The 18,117-nt window shown below is 46.2% G+C and overlaps 3 protein-coding genes and 1 pseudogene across 4 annotated transcripts in view; 1 reads left to right on the top strand and 3 right to left on the bottom strand.

Annotated features, from left to right (window-relative positions):
• LOC309550683 (uncharacterized protein) overlaps positions 1-18,117 on the top strand; it is a 3,164,715-nt gene that overhangs the window by 2,413,122 nt on the left and 733,476 nt on the right. The window lies entirely within an intron of this gene.
• The window catches only part of LOC309550793, a 1,525,103-nt pseudogene that overhangs the window by 701,569 nt on the left and 805,417 nt on the right, over positions 1-18,117 (bottom strand). The window contains exons 12-13 of the transcript XR_014226173.1: positions 4,607-4,757; positions 4,393-4,490 (exon numbers count right to left, since the gene is read on the bottom strand). The product of XR_014226173.1 is annotated as an uncharacterized misc_RNA (transcript). The remainder of the gene's footprint in view (positions 1-4,392; positions 4,491-4,606; positions 4,758-18,117) is intronic.
• Positions 1,828-4,225, bottom strand: LOC309550727 (uncharacterized protein; the record flags this gene model as incomplete). Its single annotated transcript, XM_082251064.1, has 2 exons — positions 1,828-3,262; positions 4,105-4,225. The coding sequence occupies 2 exons, from the start codon at positions 4,223-4,225 to the stop codon at positions 2,214-2,216; spliced, it is 1,170 nt and encodes a 389-aa protein (XP_082107190.1). The 3' UTR covers positions 1,828-2,213.
• LOC309550048 (uncharacterized protein) overlaps positions 4,828-18,117 on the bottom strand; it is a gene marked incomplete at both ends in the record, with an annotated part of 53,364 nt that continues 40,074 nt past the window's right edge. Inside the window, 2 exons of the mRNA XM_082250515.1 lie at positions 4,828-4,835; positions 4,886-5,494. Of these exons, the coding sequence (XP_082106641.1) occupies positions 4,828-4,835; positions 4,886-5,494 (617 nt within the window). The remainder of the gene's footprint in view (positions 4,836-4,885; positions 5,495-18,117) is intronic.

Consider the following 18,117-nt stretch of genomic DNA (forward strand, 5'->3'; position numbering starts at 1 on the left):
ACACTGATCATCGGTGTCCTGATTATTAGTGTAGCCTCATCAGTGCCCATCAGTGCAGCCTCATCAGTGCCCATCAGTGCTGCCTCATCAGTGCCCATCAATGCAGCCTCATCAGTGTTGCCTCATCAGTGCCCATCAGTGCAGCCTCATCAGTGCCCATCAATGCAGCCTCATCAGTGTTGCCTCATCAGTGCCCATCAGTGCAGCCTCACCAGTGCCCATAAATGCTGCCTCATCAGTGCAGCCTCATTAGTGCCCATCAGTGCTGCAACATCAGTGAAGAAAAACTACTTATTTGCAAAATGATATAACAGAAACAAAGAAAATTTTTTATTTTTTTTCAAAATGTTTGGTCTTTTTCTGTTTGTTTAGCAAAAAATAAAAAACCCAGTGGTGATTAAATAGCACCAAAAGAAAGCTCTATTTGTGTGAAAATAAATGATAAAAATTTCATACGGGTACAGAGCTGCATGGCCGAGCAATTGTCATTCAAAGTGCGACAGCACTGAAAGCTGAAAATTGGTCTGGGCAGGAAGGGAGTGATAGTGCCCAGTAGGCAAAAGGTTAACTTGGATCCTTTATCCTCCAGCACCTCTTTCTCCTCCTTGGCCCCAAAAAGTGACGTGTGGTCCATTTAAGAAGAATCCTTAGTCTCCCTAGAAAGTGGTGTCATGGCACTTTTCCACTGCAAGTACCGGCTAGTACCGGCTCGGCTCTACTCGGCCCTGCTTGGCCCGGTTTGCTTTTCCACTGCGGTACCACATGGTATAGTGTCGGAACGGTTCGGTACGGTACGGTATTGGTTTGCTTTTCCACTAAAGTAGTACTAAAGTTAAGTGGGTGGGATAACAACGGGGTGGGTGTGATTCTCTGACCAATCAGTGGCTAGTAGTGACTGCATGCAAAGGATTGTGGGATATGGTACCAGTTTGGTACCTGTTGGAACCACAATCGAGTAGGTACTGTTTTTTCAGAGCCGTACCGTACTGTACCGTTCGGTTCCATGCAGTGGAAAAGCAAACCTATACTATACCGTACCGAACCGTTCCGACCCTATACCATGCGGTACCGCAGTGGAAAAGCACAAAAGTGTGCCGAGCCGGTACGGTTCTATGCAGTGGAAAAGCGCCATTATTGTCCTCCACAATATGGCTCAAAGAGAAGACAAAGGCTCCATCGTGCTTTAGCGAATAAAAACTTTATTTAACCCTTTTAAAAAGAAACTCACATTTTATAGTGCACTCAAAGTACACCCACATATAACAGAATTAACATGAATATGCCGGTATGTCCGCTGGAATTACAAATACTGCACTTCCTAGATCTGTATACTACATAATGATGTCACCCCAAAGCCCCATCCCAGCGCATTTCATCACCAAGACACGTGACTTCCTCATGGGGATGTGATTGGACGACAGCATTCTCCCTCTTATAGCACCGGTTACCAGCGCCATTTTGTATCGATGCCCATCTGCACCATTTTGCAAAGGTTTCTATATTATCCCTTTGCCCTCGTTACCTCAGCGCCGTCTTGTTATCTACCAATACTAAGGTAATCTCGACTACCAGTGCCATTTTAATGGAGATCTTTGATGGTATTGCCTACCAATTTTATATTGCTACGCTATTATGGAAAATGTCATACTTTATAGCCTTGGTTCTAGCACCATTTTAAAATTAAAAAATAATTTAGATATTACTCTTTCTACAAACTACTAAATACCACATTTCTTGCTATCAAAATATTACCATCATGATTAAAAGCTACCAAGAATTTAACCCCCTTTAGAGGCCAATGACATCACCAAATATTTGTGGCTCAGAGCTAGGAATGTCTTCATCCTGGAACAAGGAACATTTAAAAAGAAACATCTCTGAATAGCTGGGACTCGATTTTACATTTATTTATACTGTTCTGAGGAAGCTGAATGAAGGCAAGAGTAAATCCGTGTATGGTGCCATGTAGTTATCAGCAATACATTTTTCACACTGAAGACAGAAATACAGCTTCTCACCTATGCAAGATCTCAAAGTTTGATTTCCACGTATAGCAATTTCACATTTAGGAAAGGAATACAGCTTCTCCCCTGATGTCTATAAAGACTGGACTTCTCTGATAAACATTTACTGCACAGGAATACAGCCTCTACCCTCTGTGAGATCTTTCATGTCTACTAAGGTGTGATATCCGCAATAAACATTTCCCAAACTCAGGACAGGATTACGGCTTCTCCCCCGTGTGAATCCTCTGATGTCTGTGAAGATGAGACACCTGTGAAAAACCTTCCCCTCAACTCACATGTGCGAGATCTTTGATGTATAACAAGGGCTGATTTCTGTGAAAAACATTTCCCGCACTTAGGACAGGAATACTGCTTTTCCTCTGTGTGAGACCGCTGATGTACGTAAAGATGGGATGACTGTGAAAAACTTTTCCCACACACACGGCAGGAATACGGCCTCTCCCCTGTGTGTATCCTCTGATGTATGTGAAGACTGGACTTCTGCAAAAAGCTTTTACCACATTCAGCGCAGGAATACGGCTTCTCTCCCGTGTGAGTTCTTTGATGTCTAACAAAGTCTGATTTATGTAGATAACATTTGCCGCAGTCAGTGCAGGAATACGGCCTCTCCCCTGTGTGATACCTTTGATGTCTATCAAGGTCTGATTTCTGCTGAAAGCATTTCCCACACTCAGAACAGGAATATGGCCTCTCCCCTGTGTGAATCCTCTGATGTCTGAAAAGCTTAGACTTCTCTGGAAAACCTTTTCCGCACTCAGGGCAGGGATAAAGTTTCTCCCCCGTGTGAGATCTCTGATGTCTGACAAGTTTTGATTTCTGTGGAAAAGATTTCCCACATTCAGAGCAGGAATACGGCTTCTCTCTTGAGTGAGTCTTGTGATGTTTGTAAAGTTTGGACATCTCTGAAAACCATTTCCCACACTCAGGACAGGAATAAAGATTTTTCCTCTTGTGAGTACTCTGATGTATGCAAAGATCGGACAATGAGCTAAAACTTTCCCCACATTCAGGACAGGGAAATGTCTCCTCCCCCTGAATTCTGGCACCATCCCTCACAGTACGAGGTTGCTCAGAATCAGAGGAATTTGATGGTCTATTCACACTGTGAAGTCCACCATCCATAGCGGAGTTCAATGTCTTTTCTCCTGCACAATCTCTTGTGATGTCTTCATCATCCATTTCACAGCTTAGAGATAAAGTGAGACAATCCTTTGAGGGTTTCTTGATGGCCTGTCCTGGAAAAATTTAAAAACATGATCAATAGATACAGAAGGGTCACTTCCCCAAAATCAAGATTCCATCTAGATTAGGTAGATTTTTGTGAGCAGATGTTCTATGTGGATATCCTAGCCAGATGGGACTTCCCCCTCTTCCGTAAAAGGGCCTTTGTTCCTCCTCCCAGACCCCATAATTTTAGATAGAGCTTCCAGGTTCTGAAGACCCCCACAATTAGTGGGCTAGGTTTGTGGGAAAGAGGACCTTGTTCTCATTACCATGGGAACCAGGTTCCTTGTCAGGGGCGTCTCCCAGGCAAGGGACCCCCTTATATTGAGGGCATGGTATGGTTCAGGAGGAGGGTGTTCATACAGTCCCTGTCCCCCTCTTACCTCTTCTGTTAGGCAGCATGCTCAGATGAGGGTCTGGTATGTGTTTTTGGAAGGAACCCTTATTTTGTATGGGGCCCTCTTATACATTAAATGTTTTTGCTTTGGTACATGTCCTCCCCAAGGCAGTGCCCAGCTCCCATTTGTTTGACAATTAGCATTGAAAACGGCTATTATTGATTTCTAAAATTCAGCCTTCATTAACTCCAATGGATTCAGCAAGTTCCCCAAACTGGACTCCGGTACAATCAGCTAATCACTATACATAAATCATGTCTGAATAAATTAATTGTGTCTGCAGCACAGAGAAGGGGGTTTATCTGAGAGAAAAGAAGATCGAATGTGCCGGACGGGTATCAGTACAAAGACGTGATTATGGTCAACCTATGATGTCACTAATCTCCCACCCTACTCTGGACCAATCAGTGTGCAGTAACAGCGCAGAAATAACAGAAGAATATATTATGGCTCACCTGTGCTGATCTCTGTAGGAGTGTCCTCCTCTTTAATTGTCCTCATCATTCCATCCTCTGTATATTTCTGATCATCCCTCACAGACGTCTCTTCTACTTCACCCTCAACTTTCATGTTCATCAGATCTTCACCCTAAACCAACAGAATGGCAGAAAATAACATCTGTAATATAGAAGTATATATGATGTGAGATCACATAGAAAATATCATCTTGTAGAGTCCACTCATCGGCTCCACATGTCAGAGTGTTCAATCACTTTATGTTCCAGACTCTCCAATCCACCGACCTGATGATGGTGAGGGATGGTGTGATCTTCCTGTGTGGAATCACGGGAATACAGAGGACGGGGACATCTCTCTGGTGGGTTCCCATTACTGGGTCCATCTGTAGGAAACACACACACTGACTGAATACATTGTTTCTCTGTGTTTATCAGATGATGGGGGATCTGGGTGGACCATCCTTACTGCTCTCTCCTTTTCAATAAAGTCTCCTCTTACCCGGTGATGTGAGGGGCGGTTGATTCTCCATCATGTCGTCCTTGTTGAGATCCTTGTGTTCTTCTGAAAGTTCCTCCATCACACCATACTCCTCATCCTCCTCTGTATACTCTTCTTTAACAACAATATTATAATCCTTGAGGTTTTCACTCTGAATAAATAATAAACATTCATTGTAACAAACATGCATGTGTTCAATCATAACTACCAATAATTGTTGATCATCTACCTGATGATGGTTAGGGATAGTTTGATCCTCCTTTGTAGAATCCCTGGGACATCTCTCTGGTGGAGTTCTGTAGTTGGGTGATGCCACCTTAACGTGAGATCTTTGATGTATCTTCTCATCTGTGTGAATCCACTGATGTACGCGAAGATGGGATGACTGTGAAAAACATTTTCCACACTCAGTACAGGAATACGGCTTCAGCCCCAAGTGAGATCTTTGATGTCTAACAAAGACTGATTTAAGTATATAACATTTCCCACAGTCAGGGCAGGAATACGGCCTCTCCCCTGTGTGAGACTTTTGATGTTTAACAAGGTCTGATTTCTGTAAAAAGCATTTCCCGCACTCAGAACAGGAATACGGCTTCTCCCCCGTATGAATCCTCTGATGTCTTTGAAGACTGGACTTCTCTGGAAAACATTTTCCACACGCAGTGCATGAATACGGCTTCTCCCCTGTGTGAGTCGTTTGATGTCTGACAAGTTTTGATTTCTGTGGAAAAGATTTCCCACATTCAGAGCAGGAATATGGCTTCTTTCCACCATCGATAGCTGAGCTCATTGTATTTTCTCCTGCACAATCTCTTGTGATGTCCTCATTTTCCATTTTACAACCTGGAGATAAAGTGGGACAATCCTTTGAGGTTTTCTCAGCATGTCCTGGAAGAATATAAAAAAAAAATATGATTAATAGATACAAGATGATTATGATTCCATCTGGATCAGGTAGATTTTAGTGAGCAGATGTTCTCTGTGGTTGTCCCAACCAGATGGAACTTCCCCTCCTCAGTAAAAGGTCCTTCAGTCTTCCTCCCAGATCACTTCTACATTTACACAGCCATGTCAGAAGAGCACAAACCAATGGGGACTGGGAGATGCATGCTCTTCACACAACCACAAGCCTAGACACTGGGTCATGTGATCTCTGATAATGAAGAGGTTCAAAGTTCAGAATGCAGACCCAGGATTCTGGTGACAAGCAGCACTGGAGGGTGTTTGTAGAAGTTTTTTTTTTTGCAAATATAAGTGTTTGTTTTCTTTGTTCCTTCTTACTTTTCACCCGACAAGACTGTTAAAAGAGTTTTAACTATAAGTCAGCTGAAGAAGAGGAGCCAACCTAAAATAGTGTTACTGTACAGTTCAAAAGACTGGAAAAAACATCCTCTGTATTGCAATTATCTCATGTAAAATGGGGCTGGTATCAACTTCTCTGTCTTCCTGAAGAGTTAAGCTGCCTGTGGATGGTAGAAAGTTAGCAAGTGGCCATACTTCAGGACAGACTGAGCTTAAGGAGGTATGTCAATGCATTAAGCAGGATTTGAAACATAACCTATACCCCATATTCTGCCTTATTGGGGAGGGGGGGGGTTTATCTGAGGGCCCACATATTTATTAAAGAGATCAGTGTGCAGAAACAGAGCAGAGATACCAGAGAAGAATATACTACTATAGCTTACCTGTGCTGATCCCTGTAGGAGTGTCCTCCTCTTTGAATGTCCTCATCATACTAGCCTCCTCCGTATATTGCTGATCATCCCTCACATACGTCTCTTTGACTTCTCCCTCAATTTTAATGATCATCAGATCTTCACCCTAAACCAACAGAATAGAAGAAAATACCATAGTCAAGGAAGGACAGCCATTTACAAATAGCGAGCCTCATACCTGACCCATGTAAAGGGGACCTCCAAGCACAAGGACTACGGGCAGATTTACACTCAAAACAATCCTACTACTTCACTAAATCCCTATACTAACTATCCGTACAATTTCAAACAATTTTAAACACATCAACCAGAAAGTACTTAGACAACCTAAACATGGTTACATCAATAGGGTTAGACAACCTAAACATGGTTACATCAATAGGTGCATCCCCCCCCCCCCCCCCAGTGGCACAAAACTCTTGCCCCGTAGTCTTCTAGGGCCATGGAATAAGAAAGGGAGCTGAGAAAAAAAAAAAAACATCCTGTCTAACTACCTTATCTATACCTAAACACATCAATGTGAGTCTTGCATCCAAAGCGACCTATAAACTTGTAAGGCCCCCGGCTCTAGATTACAAATAGAGTTCACAGGAGCCAGGAACTCTTAGTGAAGAAAATCTTTGCAAGGGTTGTCTTTTTAAACTCTGCAAGCAGCAAACTGGATACCATGTGAATGTTCCATTTCCACATACAGAAATAGTCCTTTCAAAAGAGAAAACAGCGGGGCCCCAAATCTTGTAGGGTCCTCTGAACCTTAAGGACAACACTAGACAAACATCTGTACAGTATACTATGTGTGAGAATTGGCATCCAACAGTCATAAACGGAATAGCAGGAGCTAGTCCCCCTCTGGTTTACAGATAGAATTCTGGATTAGAGATCTAGACTGTCAGGGTTATTTGGGGACGTTAAATTTAACAAATAGAAATGAAATGTCATATTTTGATCTGTATAGAATTAGCAATGACATCCATTTTTGTCAGGTTATTAAAGGGTTAAATTTCCTTTAACAAAAAGTGCCTATGCAGGAAAAGTGGCTATTCAACAGGTTTATCCCAGACAGGCTGTATAAATAAATAGTCTGTTGACTTTCTTTAAGATAAGGTCTAAGACACTATTCCAAGGTAATCCTGTTTGTGTGGGATCATAAAATGAGTCAGGTATTCTGTGTTTAAATTCATTTAAAAATAGGATTTACAGATACGTTATATCTTATATGTAACATAATATTAACAATGAAATATATAACTAGCATACATAGATATGTAGAAAATTGTTATATATTATAATGTTTCATATTTTGCTAACTTCTAACCTTACTTATTTGATGACTCATCTCTGTATGTCGAGAGGCTTCAGTAAACATTTGTAAATTGTAAGTCGTAGAAAGCATCATAAACTTTTCTGGCCTTGCCAGGTGTTTAATTTAGAAGGTCTGGTTGTAAGCTATGGGTCAATATAAAGGTTCGAAGTTTATTTGTAGGCAAATATTGCTACAAACTGAAACTAAAGTGCAATGCAATACTGCCATTTTGCTGACTACGGTAATTGAAGTCTTGGGTTAAAAAGTAAAATCCAATATATCTAAATAAGATATATTAAATATTAGAATAGTGTTACCAAGATTAATTCTTTATTCAGATGCCTGGTGGATTAAATGGACATTTAGTAGATGAAAGCATGGATACATTTTATGTTGTTTTATAATAGTCTTAAATGAAGAAATCTTTATTTAATTTTAATATACTGGTCAACCAAGAGGTGTCACCCTATGACATCACCAGTTAATGAATAGAATGTTCCAACCAATGATGATCATGTTCCTCCCTCTGGGTTTAACTTATAGTAATTTTAATAATCCTTTGTTCTATACCATATAAAAGCCCAGATGAGAGAGACACATGACACATGACATTTTGCCCAATATACATCACACATACAACATACACACTACTAACAGCTATGCACAGACTCATCTACACAGACTTCATTTTCATCCATCATGTATCTGAACCTTTGAGGGACGCCAAACGAAGCTCCTCCCTAATTGGCCATCATCTTGGAAATGCAGCCATCTTAAGGAACCTGGTAACTACTATTCTAAGCTAGCCACCATTTTAAATATGGTAATTATGCCTTGCTGTTTATTTGATTATTATTCAATATTGTTTATATACTGCCTTAAATGTTTTGCATTTCATATTCAAGGGTAACGAGAGTACAATCCCAGCCGTATCAACCATATGTAGATTTTTCTCTAAAGAGATGATTTTTGTTTTTATAACATTTTTATTAATATCAGATTTAGCGCATATTGGCGTATCAATTTCACGTTTTGCATAGCCTATTCTCACTTCATCTGCAGTGAGGTGACTATCAAGTTATGCATTGCGCAGACAATTGTGGTCTGATTGTATAATATACTTAAATATGGTTTCTACTACATCTGGGGACATGGTAATCCTGCTTTCGTTTTACTTTAACTTTGTTTCAGTTTCACTTTCATTATTGAGCTACACATCACATTGCATTTATTGTTTGAAGTTTGTATTTTTGTGAAGTTATATCTTTTAGTGTCATCTCAAGTTTGATCATTTATCGTGATTACATGTCTGGTGAATAAAACTTTTATATATTCCATACTGTAGACTGTTTTCACTAAGATTGGTATATGCTTTTAAAAATAAATTATTCAATAAAAAGAACTCGCTACATATTGATTTATGGAATAAGTTGAGATTCTCCTTTCACACAGATCTTTGCTTATTATTAACCATAAATAGATACTGTTATAGTCAGAGCAGTATCAACATTCTGACATAATGGAGGCACAGCGATATATTATTAATTATTATTAATTATTAATTCTGACAAGACCAACTTATTATCTGGGCCCCAAATGCTTACAGACCCTTCTTGGTCAACGCTGTCCCCATTTTGATCAGGACATGATCCTAAAATATGAATCTGCCTCTGCTGCATCCACGCTTAATTCTGCAAAAGTTTTCCAAAAATCCCTTGGCTCCTCTGTAACAATGAGGCCTGGGCAATGTAGGTACTCAAATCTCTGCCTCCACCCAGCCCTATCTGATGGTCTCCACCTTGTCCATAACTTCTGGAGGCACATATGGGAATTTGAATTTGTAGTTCAGTGCCACTTTCCTCTGCACAATGTGCTGCATCCTAGAGAACCGTAGCAGCAGGTTCCTCACTCCTTTTCCTGGCAGGATAAAAGGGTTGACAGCCCGTTTGATGAGTTGATGATGGACCTCATATCTGAGCTCGAGACCTAGCCCAGGAACGAGGAGGCGACAAATCAGAACACCGCTGTTGGTATTCCTTGCTGAACTGCAGGTTGGCAGCATACTGTACTGTGTCTGTCGCTGAACAAACGATTTCCCTTGCATGTCCTGATCGCCCCAATACCACCCAAAGTCTCTGGACATTCCCCACTCACTCAAGTCCCCCTCACTTGCATCCCAATAGAACTTTGGGGAGCCAAGGTCAGACTCCACACGGCTCTCTTCTGCGAAAATGAGGCCCAGGTGCCTCCGCTGCTGCAGGCTTCTGTCCTGTCTCCTCACTAGGAACAACTTGTTATTCAGGTAAAGGATCCCCCTTCGCTAGTCGCAGGATGGGTCCACGACGTTAGGCATACACATACCCCTTAGTAGGTTTCCCGATTCTCAAAGTCTACCTAACCAAGAATGTGCTGCTGCTAGCTTCACTTAATGGAAATGATGTCGGCCTCTCTGGTTCAACCTCCTTAGTGCAGAACCCTGTGTCCCACACCACGCGATTGACTGTAGGCGGCTGATTCTCCGGCATCAACTGAAATAATGGTGCCCTCACAGTGCCCGCATCGCCTCCAAAAGTGGGTTTCCTGCTGTCGGCTGCTCACATACAGCACAGACCAAACATGGGTGTTCAGCCCCCCTGGACGGTACCGAGAGCTATCTTGCCCCTTGGCACCAGCCTCACGCTCCACCTCCTCTTGACTCCACGAGACTCACAACCTGGCTGCCAGAACAGTACATTCCCCCTCATCCTGCTATCTTCTACCAAGCACGGGGTGTACTTCTCTTCCGACACACAGTTCATAACTCTGCCCCCTCTTCCGGGGCCTCCTGGTGCTAATACTTAACCCTTTCTCTTCCATGCCAGGCGGGAATCCAGGAACGAGCCCCTAAATGTAGTGCAAAGACCAGATTGGTCTGGTGATTAAATCCTGGGTTCTATTCCTGATAAGCACACAGCAGCGAGGCACACAACATTTTCCAATCACTTGAGTCAGAGAACAGGCTGTGCATGTCTTTTTTTGTAGTTTTTATTTTGGAATAGAACTTGGATAGGGTGAGCCTCGGGATACTCCAGTAACAGTTAACTTGACAATGAGGACTCGAATTCTGCATTAGAACTTCAGAGTGAAAGCATCCCCTTTGAAGTGTAATGGTGAACAGTAACAAACAGGAATCCCTCAACAGGGATAAAGTCCTGAATGTGGAAAGTAGTAGCTAGTGTACTCCCAGGAGAGTGAAGGAAAGTCTAGAAGGCTGCTACTTACTGTGTCCTGATCTCCAGACAGCCAAGTGCAGTGTCAGTCCGTTCTAGTACTCAAGCAGCCTGCGCTCAGCCAATGGCACAGCAAGACCCAGGCAGTGCTGGAAAGGTTATCAGGATCTATAACTCCGTGCCTGTTGCCCAGCACTAATAAAAGACAATAATCCATCGACAGAAACAAAAAGAAGTAAAAAGGAAAAAGAGAGAGCAGAAAAAAATCTCTAGGCTTTAAAAATGTACAGGCAAAGCTTGTTTGGCTGTACATCTCTTATGGATCACAGGCGTACAGTTTGTTCTGTACTCCTGTGACCGGTTTTCAGCAGAGAGCGGGCTGAAGTCCGCTCTCTGCTGACGTCACAGAAGTCGGTCCAGGCACCACGTCAACGCGACCAGACACCTGGCTCAGCCTCTCAACGAGCTGCTGTGAGCCAGAGCCGGCCACTCCCCGCCCGTCCACAGCCCAGCGCTCCAATGAGTCAGGAGGGGGCAGACTGACTGACAGCCGCTCTCTGCCCGGGGAGCTGTCAGAATCCCGCCTTCTCAGTGTAGAGGCGCCTGGGGAACCGATGCAGGATCCACCTAGGTGAGTATAAATGGGGGAAAAAATCCCATACATCTCTTAACTCCTAAGCACTAGGAAAAAAAAAAAACTGGTCTGTGTGTTTCAGAGGAAGGCCACCCCTAGAGTGTGTTTTTCTGTACCTAGCAGTCTACTTTTGCAGGTGGAGTAATAAACCCATTGGCACGATCTACAGATCAAGCTGTGTCCTTCAAGGAACGGAAGAGAAATATCATCTTGTAGAATCCACACATCGGCTCCACATGTCAGAGTGTTTAAACACTTTATGTTCCAGACCCTCAATTTCACCTACCTGATCATGGTGAGAGATGGTGTAACCTTTCTGTGTGGAATCCCGGGAATACAGAGGACGGGAACATCTCTCTGGTGGGTTCCCATTACTGGATTCATCTGTAGGAAACACACACTGACTGAATACATTGTTTCTATGTGTTTATCAGATGATGGGGATCTAGGTGGACCCTCCATACTGCTCTCTCCTTTACAATAAAGTCTCCTCTTACCCGGTGATGTGAGGGGCGGCTGATTCTCCTTCATGACCTCCTTGTAGAGATCCTTGTGTCCTTCTAAATACTCCCACTCCTCCATGGAGAAATAGACAGTGACATCCTGACACCTTATAGGAACCTGACACACACAATGATACAGTCACCATCCAGACACATCCCTTGTCTGTTACTGGATAATGTCCCAGAATTCCCAGCACCGCTCACCTCTCCTGTCAGCAGCTCCATCATCTTCTTGGTGACTTCTAGAATCTTCTGCATGTTGTGTTTCTCAGGTTTTAGGGAGTCACGTGGGGGCACTGTGATGGTCATGTGATCTCCAGACATCACAGGAGGAAAACTCTGCATTAATAAACCAATAGGAATATTTTATTAGAATCCCAGAATCCTCCTCACCTCTCAGGGCAGGTCTGTGTTTTATTACTAAAGAAAAGAGTGATGTCATGTGACCTCCCAGAATCCTCCTCACCTCTCCGGTCAGCAGGTAGATGATCTCCAGGGTTAGGTTTAGTATCCTTTCAGTCATGCGACTCCGATACTCCTCCATCCTCATTGATGTGATCATGAGATCTATGCAGGTTTCTCTGTGGACAGACAGCAGAAAATTATCAGGATGGCAATAAGAATATAAGGGGTGAATAGGCAGGCTGCCCCCAGTGGCAGATGTAGATTGGGTTACTTTGTGTTTGTTAGGTTTCTGGCACCCTGCACACCTGTTCTATCCTATCCTACCTGCCTGATCAGAAATGACATTGTCCAAGTAAAGTCTGTCTGGTCTCTGACCTATATTTGCTTAGTTTTAGGAGGGTTCTTCTTACACAGCTTTGAGGAGAACATGGGAAAACGGAATTTTTGTAAAATCTTACCTGTAAAATTCCTTTCTCTGAGTCCTCCGACAGTCGCCGCCTCTTCATATTCGTCACATATGGGGTATTAGACTTTGCTCCGAAGGAGTAGCTAGGCAACAGAATATGTTAACAATAAAGCTTTAACACATCCCACCCTCAAGGGGTGGTACCCTCAGTCAATACCCTCCTACTTCCTGCAACCATATCTCAGTTTTAGTGGAATAGCAGTAGAGTATACAATCAAACCCCAAAAGAGGGGCGGGGGCGGCGACTGTCGGAGGACTCAGAGAAAGGAATTTTACAGGTAAGATTTTACAAAAATTCCGTTTTCTCTTACGTCCTCCGACAGTCGCCGCCTCTTCATATTCGTCACATATGGGGACGTCCCAAAGCAGTGCAAACATGAGGGGTGGGAAACGCATCCGCGCCGAAAGGCAACGCAGTCTCCGCATCAAAGAAGGAACCTTACCAAAGGAAGGAAACCAGCTGGGCAACAGCAAAAAACAGGTGCTCAACAGGAGCAACAACCCAGACAAAGACAAAAAAACCAGGGGATACAAAACTTATCCCAACAGCCAGGAGTCCCCAACAAGGGACCCTAGGGAGCAGCCGCACTAAGAACCTTGCGGCCAAAGGAAGCATCCGCCGATGCCTGAACATCTACTTTGTAGAATTTTGTGAAAGTGTGCACGGTCGACCAAGTCGCCGCCTTACACACCTGGGCTACAGAAGCCCCATGACGACAGGCCCAAGACGTACTCAAAGATCTAGTAGAGTGCGCCTTCACAGGCACAGGGGGAACCTTCCCCTGCAAAGCATAGGCCTGTTCAATGGTCTGCCTGATCCATTTGGCGATGGTAGAGGCCGAAGCCGCCATGCCCTTCCGAGGACCCTCTGGAAGAACAAACAAGGAGTCCGTCTTTCGAAAAGACTCAGTCGATTTAAGGTAAACCCTTATCGCCCGAACAACATCCAGAGAGTGCAATCTCACCTCCTTCGGATGTTTAGGCTTCGTGCACAACGAAGGCAAGACAATATCCTCATTAAGATGGAAGTCCGAAACTCGTTTCGGAAGAAAAGAAGGATTAGGTCGCAAGACCACCTTATCCAAATGAATAACCAGGTACGGAGACTTGCAGGACAAAGCCGCCAGCTCTGACACTCTGCGAGCTGAAGTGATCGCCACCAAAAAGGCGACCTTTTTGGACAACATAGACAACGAGATCTCCCTGATCTGTTCAAAAGGAGCACGTTGTAACACAGATAGAACGAGATTCAAGTCCCAAGGGGGCAGAGGATCCCGCCTCGGGGGAACCAGATGCCGCACACCCTGAACAAATGTGCCAACCAATGGGTTGGAAGCCACGGGACGTTGAAACAGAACGGCCAGAGCAGACACCTGACCCTTTATCGTAGCCAGCGCCAAACGCTGATCAACACCCGTTTGAAGGAAAGACAGCACACGGGACACCGAGTACGTGCGGGGTGAAAACCCCCTGGACTCACACCAGGCAAAATAGGCCTTCCAAGTACGGTAATAAACCTTCCCCGAGGAAGATTTCCTCGCATTGATTAAAGTATGAACGACCTCCGGAGAGAGACCCCTCTCCTTCAGGACCTCGGTCTCAACAGCCAGGCCGTCAAAGCCAGCGACTGTAAAGCAGGATGGTATATCGGTCCTTGAGACAGTAGATCGTCTCGAAGAGGCAGACGCCACGGGGCGTCGACCGACAGATTCACGAGGTCTGCGTACCAGGACCGGCGAGGCCAGTCCGGTGCCACAAGAATCACCGTGTTGCGTTCCGAGTGTAACCTGCGAAGGAACCTGGACAGCAACTGAATCGGTGGAAACGCGTACATCAGCCTGTACTGATGCCACGGGGCCACTGACGCGTCTGCCCGAGGGTCGCGCGTCCTTGCCACGAACCTCTTCACCTTGTTGTTGAGGCGAGACGCGAACAGGTCCACATCTGGAAGACCCCACTTTGCGCACAACGTCTGGAAGACAGCCGGATGGAGAGACCATTCCCCCTGATCCAGGGTCTGACGACTCAGATAGTCCGCCTGCCAGTTCCCCACTCCCGGAATGTGAACCGCCGTTATCGCCGGGACATGAGTCTCGGCCCAAGACAGAATGTCGGCCACTTCTCGAGCCGCTCGGGCACTCCTGGTGCCCCCTTGGTGGTTGATGTAGGCCACCGCCGTGGCATTGTCCGTCTGCACCCGAACCGGGCAACCCTGCAGCCGGTCCGTCCAGCGATGAAGACAGAGACGTATCGCACGCAATTCCAGAATGTTGATCGGAAGGGAAGATTCCCCCTCCGACCAAGTCCCCTGAGCGGACAGAACGCCCAGAACTCCACCCCAGCCCGACAGGCTGGCATCCGTGGTGATTACCGTCCACGAGATCGGACGAAACGACTTGCCCCCGGACACCAACGGGGACTGGAGCCACCACAGAAGGTTTTCCCTGGTGCGAAGACTCAACGAGATTTGAAGATCCAGAGATTGAGGTCGCCCGTCCCACCTGAACAGGATCTCCGCTTGGAGACCCCGCGTGTGAAACTGTGCGAAAGGAATCGCCTCGAAGGCCGAGACCATCAATCCCAGACATCTCATACACGTCCGCAGAGACGAGTTCGGAACGTCCCTGAGGGACCTGACTTCCTCCCGGAGAGTCCTGAGTTTGTCTTCCGGCAGGAAGACCTTCGCCTGCACCGAGTCCAGTATCATTCCCAGATAGGGAAGACGAACCGACGGACTCAGTGTCGACTTTGGAAAATTTATCGTCCAACCAAACTCCTGCAGAGTTTGCATCGTGACAGACAGGTCCTCCTCCAGACCCTGGCTGGTCGCAGACCGAACCAGAATGTCGTCCAGATACCCCAGGACAGAAACGCCCTGGGCCCTCAATAATGCCAGAACCGGTGCAAGCACCTTGGTGGAGACCCGCGGAGCCGAGGCGAGACCAAAGGGCAACGCCACGAACTGGTAGTGATCCTCCGCAATGGCAAATCGAAGGTACCTCTGATGACCCTCGAATATGGGGATGTGAAGGTACGCATCCTTCAAATCGATGGAGGCCATGAATTCCCCCGGAACCAGGGCAGCCACCACCGACCGCAGGGATTCCATGCGGAACTTGCGAACCCGCACAGAGCGGTTCAGAGCCTTCAAGTCCAGAATCGGACGAACCTTGCCCTCCTTTCTGGGCACGGTGAACAGATTGGAATAAAACCCCCGAAACCTGTCCCGATGAGGCACCGGAACCACCACTCCCTGAGCCCTCAGGTCCCGCACCGCCAGGTGCAGGTCCCGCAAGCGCTCTGGAGACAGTTGAAGATTTGAGGGAAAAAATCTGCTCTCCGGCCGAGAGAGAAACTCGATCTTGTAACCAGATCGAACGATTTCCAGAACCCATCTGTCCCGCACACGGGCCAACCAGGGCTGAAGAAAACCGAGCAAGCGTCCCCCCACCCCAAAACTGGGTGAGGGCGCCCCTTCAGGCCAAACTGTTATGGGCTGCAGGTCCGGATTGGCCGGACTTCTGTTTACCAGACCAGGGCTTCTTCTGAGAGCCTTGACCTTTGAACGGTTTGCCCTTGTAGTGCGGCCGAAAGGCACGAAAGGACCCCTGAGGGGGCCGAAAATTAGCATGCTTCTTCCCAGAAGCCCCCTTAGCCTTGGGGAAATGGGGCAAGAGAGTGCTCTTACCCCCGGTGATCCCCTTAATCAACACATCCAGGGACTCCCCAAAAAGGCGAGACCCATCATAAGGCAGATTGGCTAAGGTCTTACGTGAAGATTGGTCCACCTACCAACATTTCAACCAAACCAGGCGGCGAGACAACACCGCCACGCTGTGCACACGTGCAGCCAACGGAATCAGGTCCAGGTCCGCATCACACAGATACATGACACCCTGGTGGATCTGGTCCACCATATCCAGGGTCGCCGGCGAGGCCGAGTCGGCCACTAGGACGCGCCTAAGCATCTGCGTCCAACTTGCGATCGCCTGGGCCGCCATGAGAGAAGCAAACAGAGCCTTAAGCATAGAACCCGTAACAGAATAAGTATGACGGGCAAGAGACTCCAGTCTCCTATCTGTGGCATCACGGAAAACAGGGGAACCCTCTGCAGGAATCGCAGTGGCTTTGTTCAAAACCGCAATTGCATGATCCACTGGTGGAGGCACACACCACCTTTCATCAGTGGCAGGCGAAAAAGGATAACGCAGCTTGAATTTACTTGGTACCGCAAAAGGTTTGCGCAGATCGCGCCATTGATCCTTAACAGCGCGCTGAAAATCAGCATTGCAGGGAAAAACCTGCGGCGTCCTGCGTTTCCTCTGCATCCCATAAGCCGCCAAGGCAGCGGGGGGACACACTTTGTCCTGCAAACGCAGCGTTTGCTTAATGGAAGCAATCAACTCATCCATGATTGCAAGCTCTTCAGGCGAGCCAGGGGGAGAATTATCAACCCCCTCAACTTCAGCCTCCACCTCAGACCCCACTAGATCAAGAGAGGAGCGGGACCCCGATAAGGAGGCCCCTGCCAGAACAGCCCCATCACCTTCACCCTCAGAATCAGAGGAAAGAGCAACTCTGGGCCTTTTAGTAGATTGAGCAGCCACCAGCATTTGCACCTGAGCAGCAAGGCCAGCCACAATAGTGGCTAAATCCCCCCCTGGGGGGGAAACAGCGGTCCCCTGGCTTTCCACCAATACTGTAGGAAATATGCCCTCCTGAGAATCCATTGCCCCTGTAATGCCAGACAACCAAGGGTTAACTGCCCCTTTTAAGCAAGCGCGGCAAGCGCAGCCCACCGCACCACACTCAAGCACAATGAGACCCCCACAGGGAATATGCAAACTGAACACAGGCAATGGATAGCAAGAACAGAAGGATAAAACCTGAGGAGACCCTCGCCGCTGCTGCTGCCTCGATCGGTGTTCCTGGAAAGAGGAAGTGATGCTGCCAGGGCGCTTCTATGTAAGCCTATGGAGGCTACAAGAAAATGGCCGCCATGCATGTAAACCATGCAGCCGGAGCGGGTGTAGGCAAAATGGCGTCGTTTGGCGCCGAAACCGCCGCTCCACAGTGCATTAAAACACACATTACATTCCAATATCGGAATACATGTCAGATCGCCGCAGCGATCGCTGTATATGCCCAAACATGCCCAAAAAAACATGCCCCACAGCACACAGCTTCTCACACTGACCAGGCTGACACACACAGTGTCATACAGCTCCCCCCCCCTTGCAGCCCACAGCATGCAGCCGAGAGATAGGGAGACAAGC

The sequence above is a fragment of the Pelophylax lessonae genome (genome assembly GCF_965119305.1).
Source record: "Pelophylax lessonae genome assembly, chromosome: 3".
Classification (NCBI taxonomy): domain Eukaryota; kingdom Metazoa; phylum Chordata; class Amphibia; order Anura; family Ranidae; genus Pelophylax; species Pelophylax lessonae.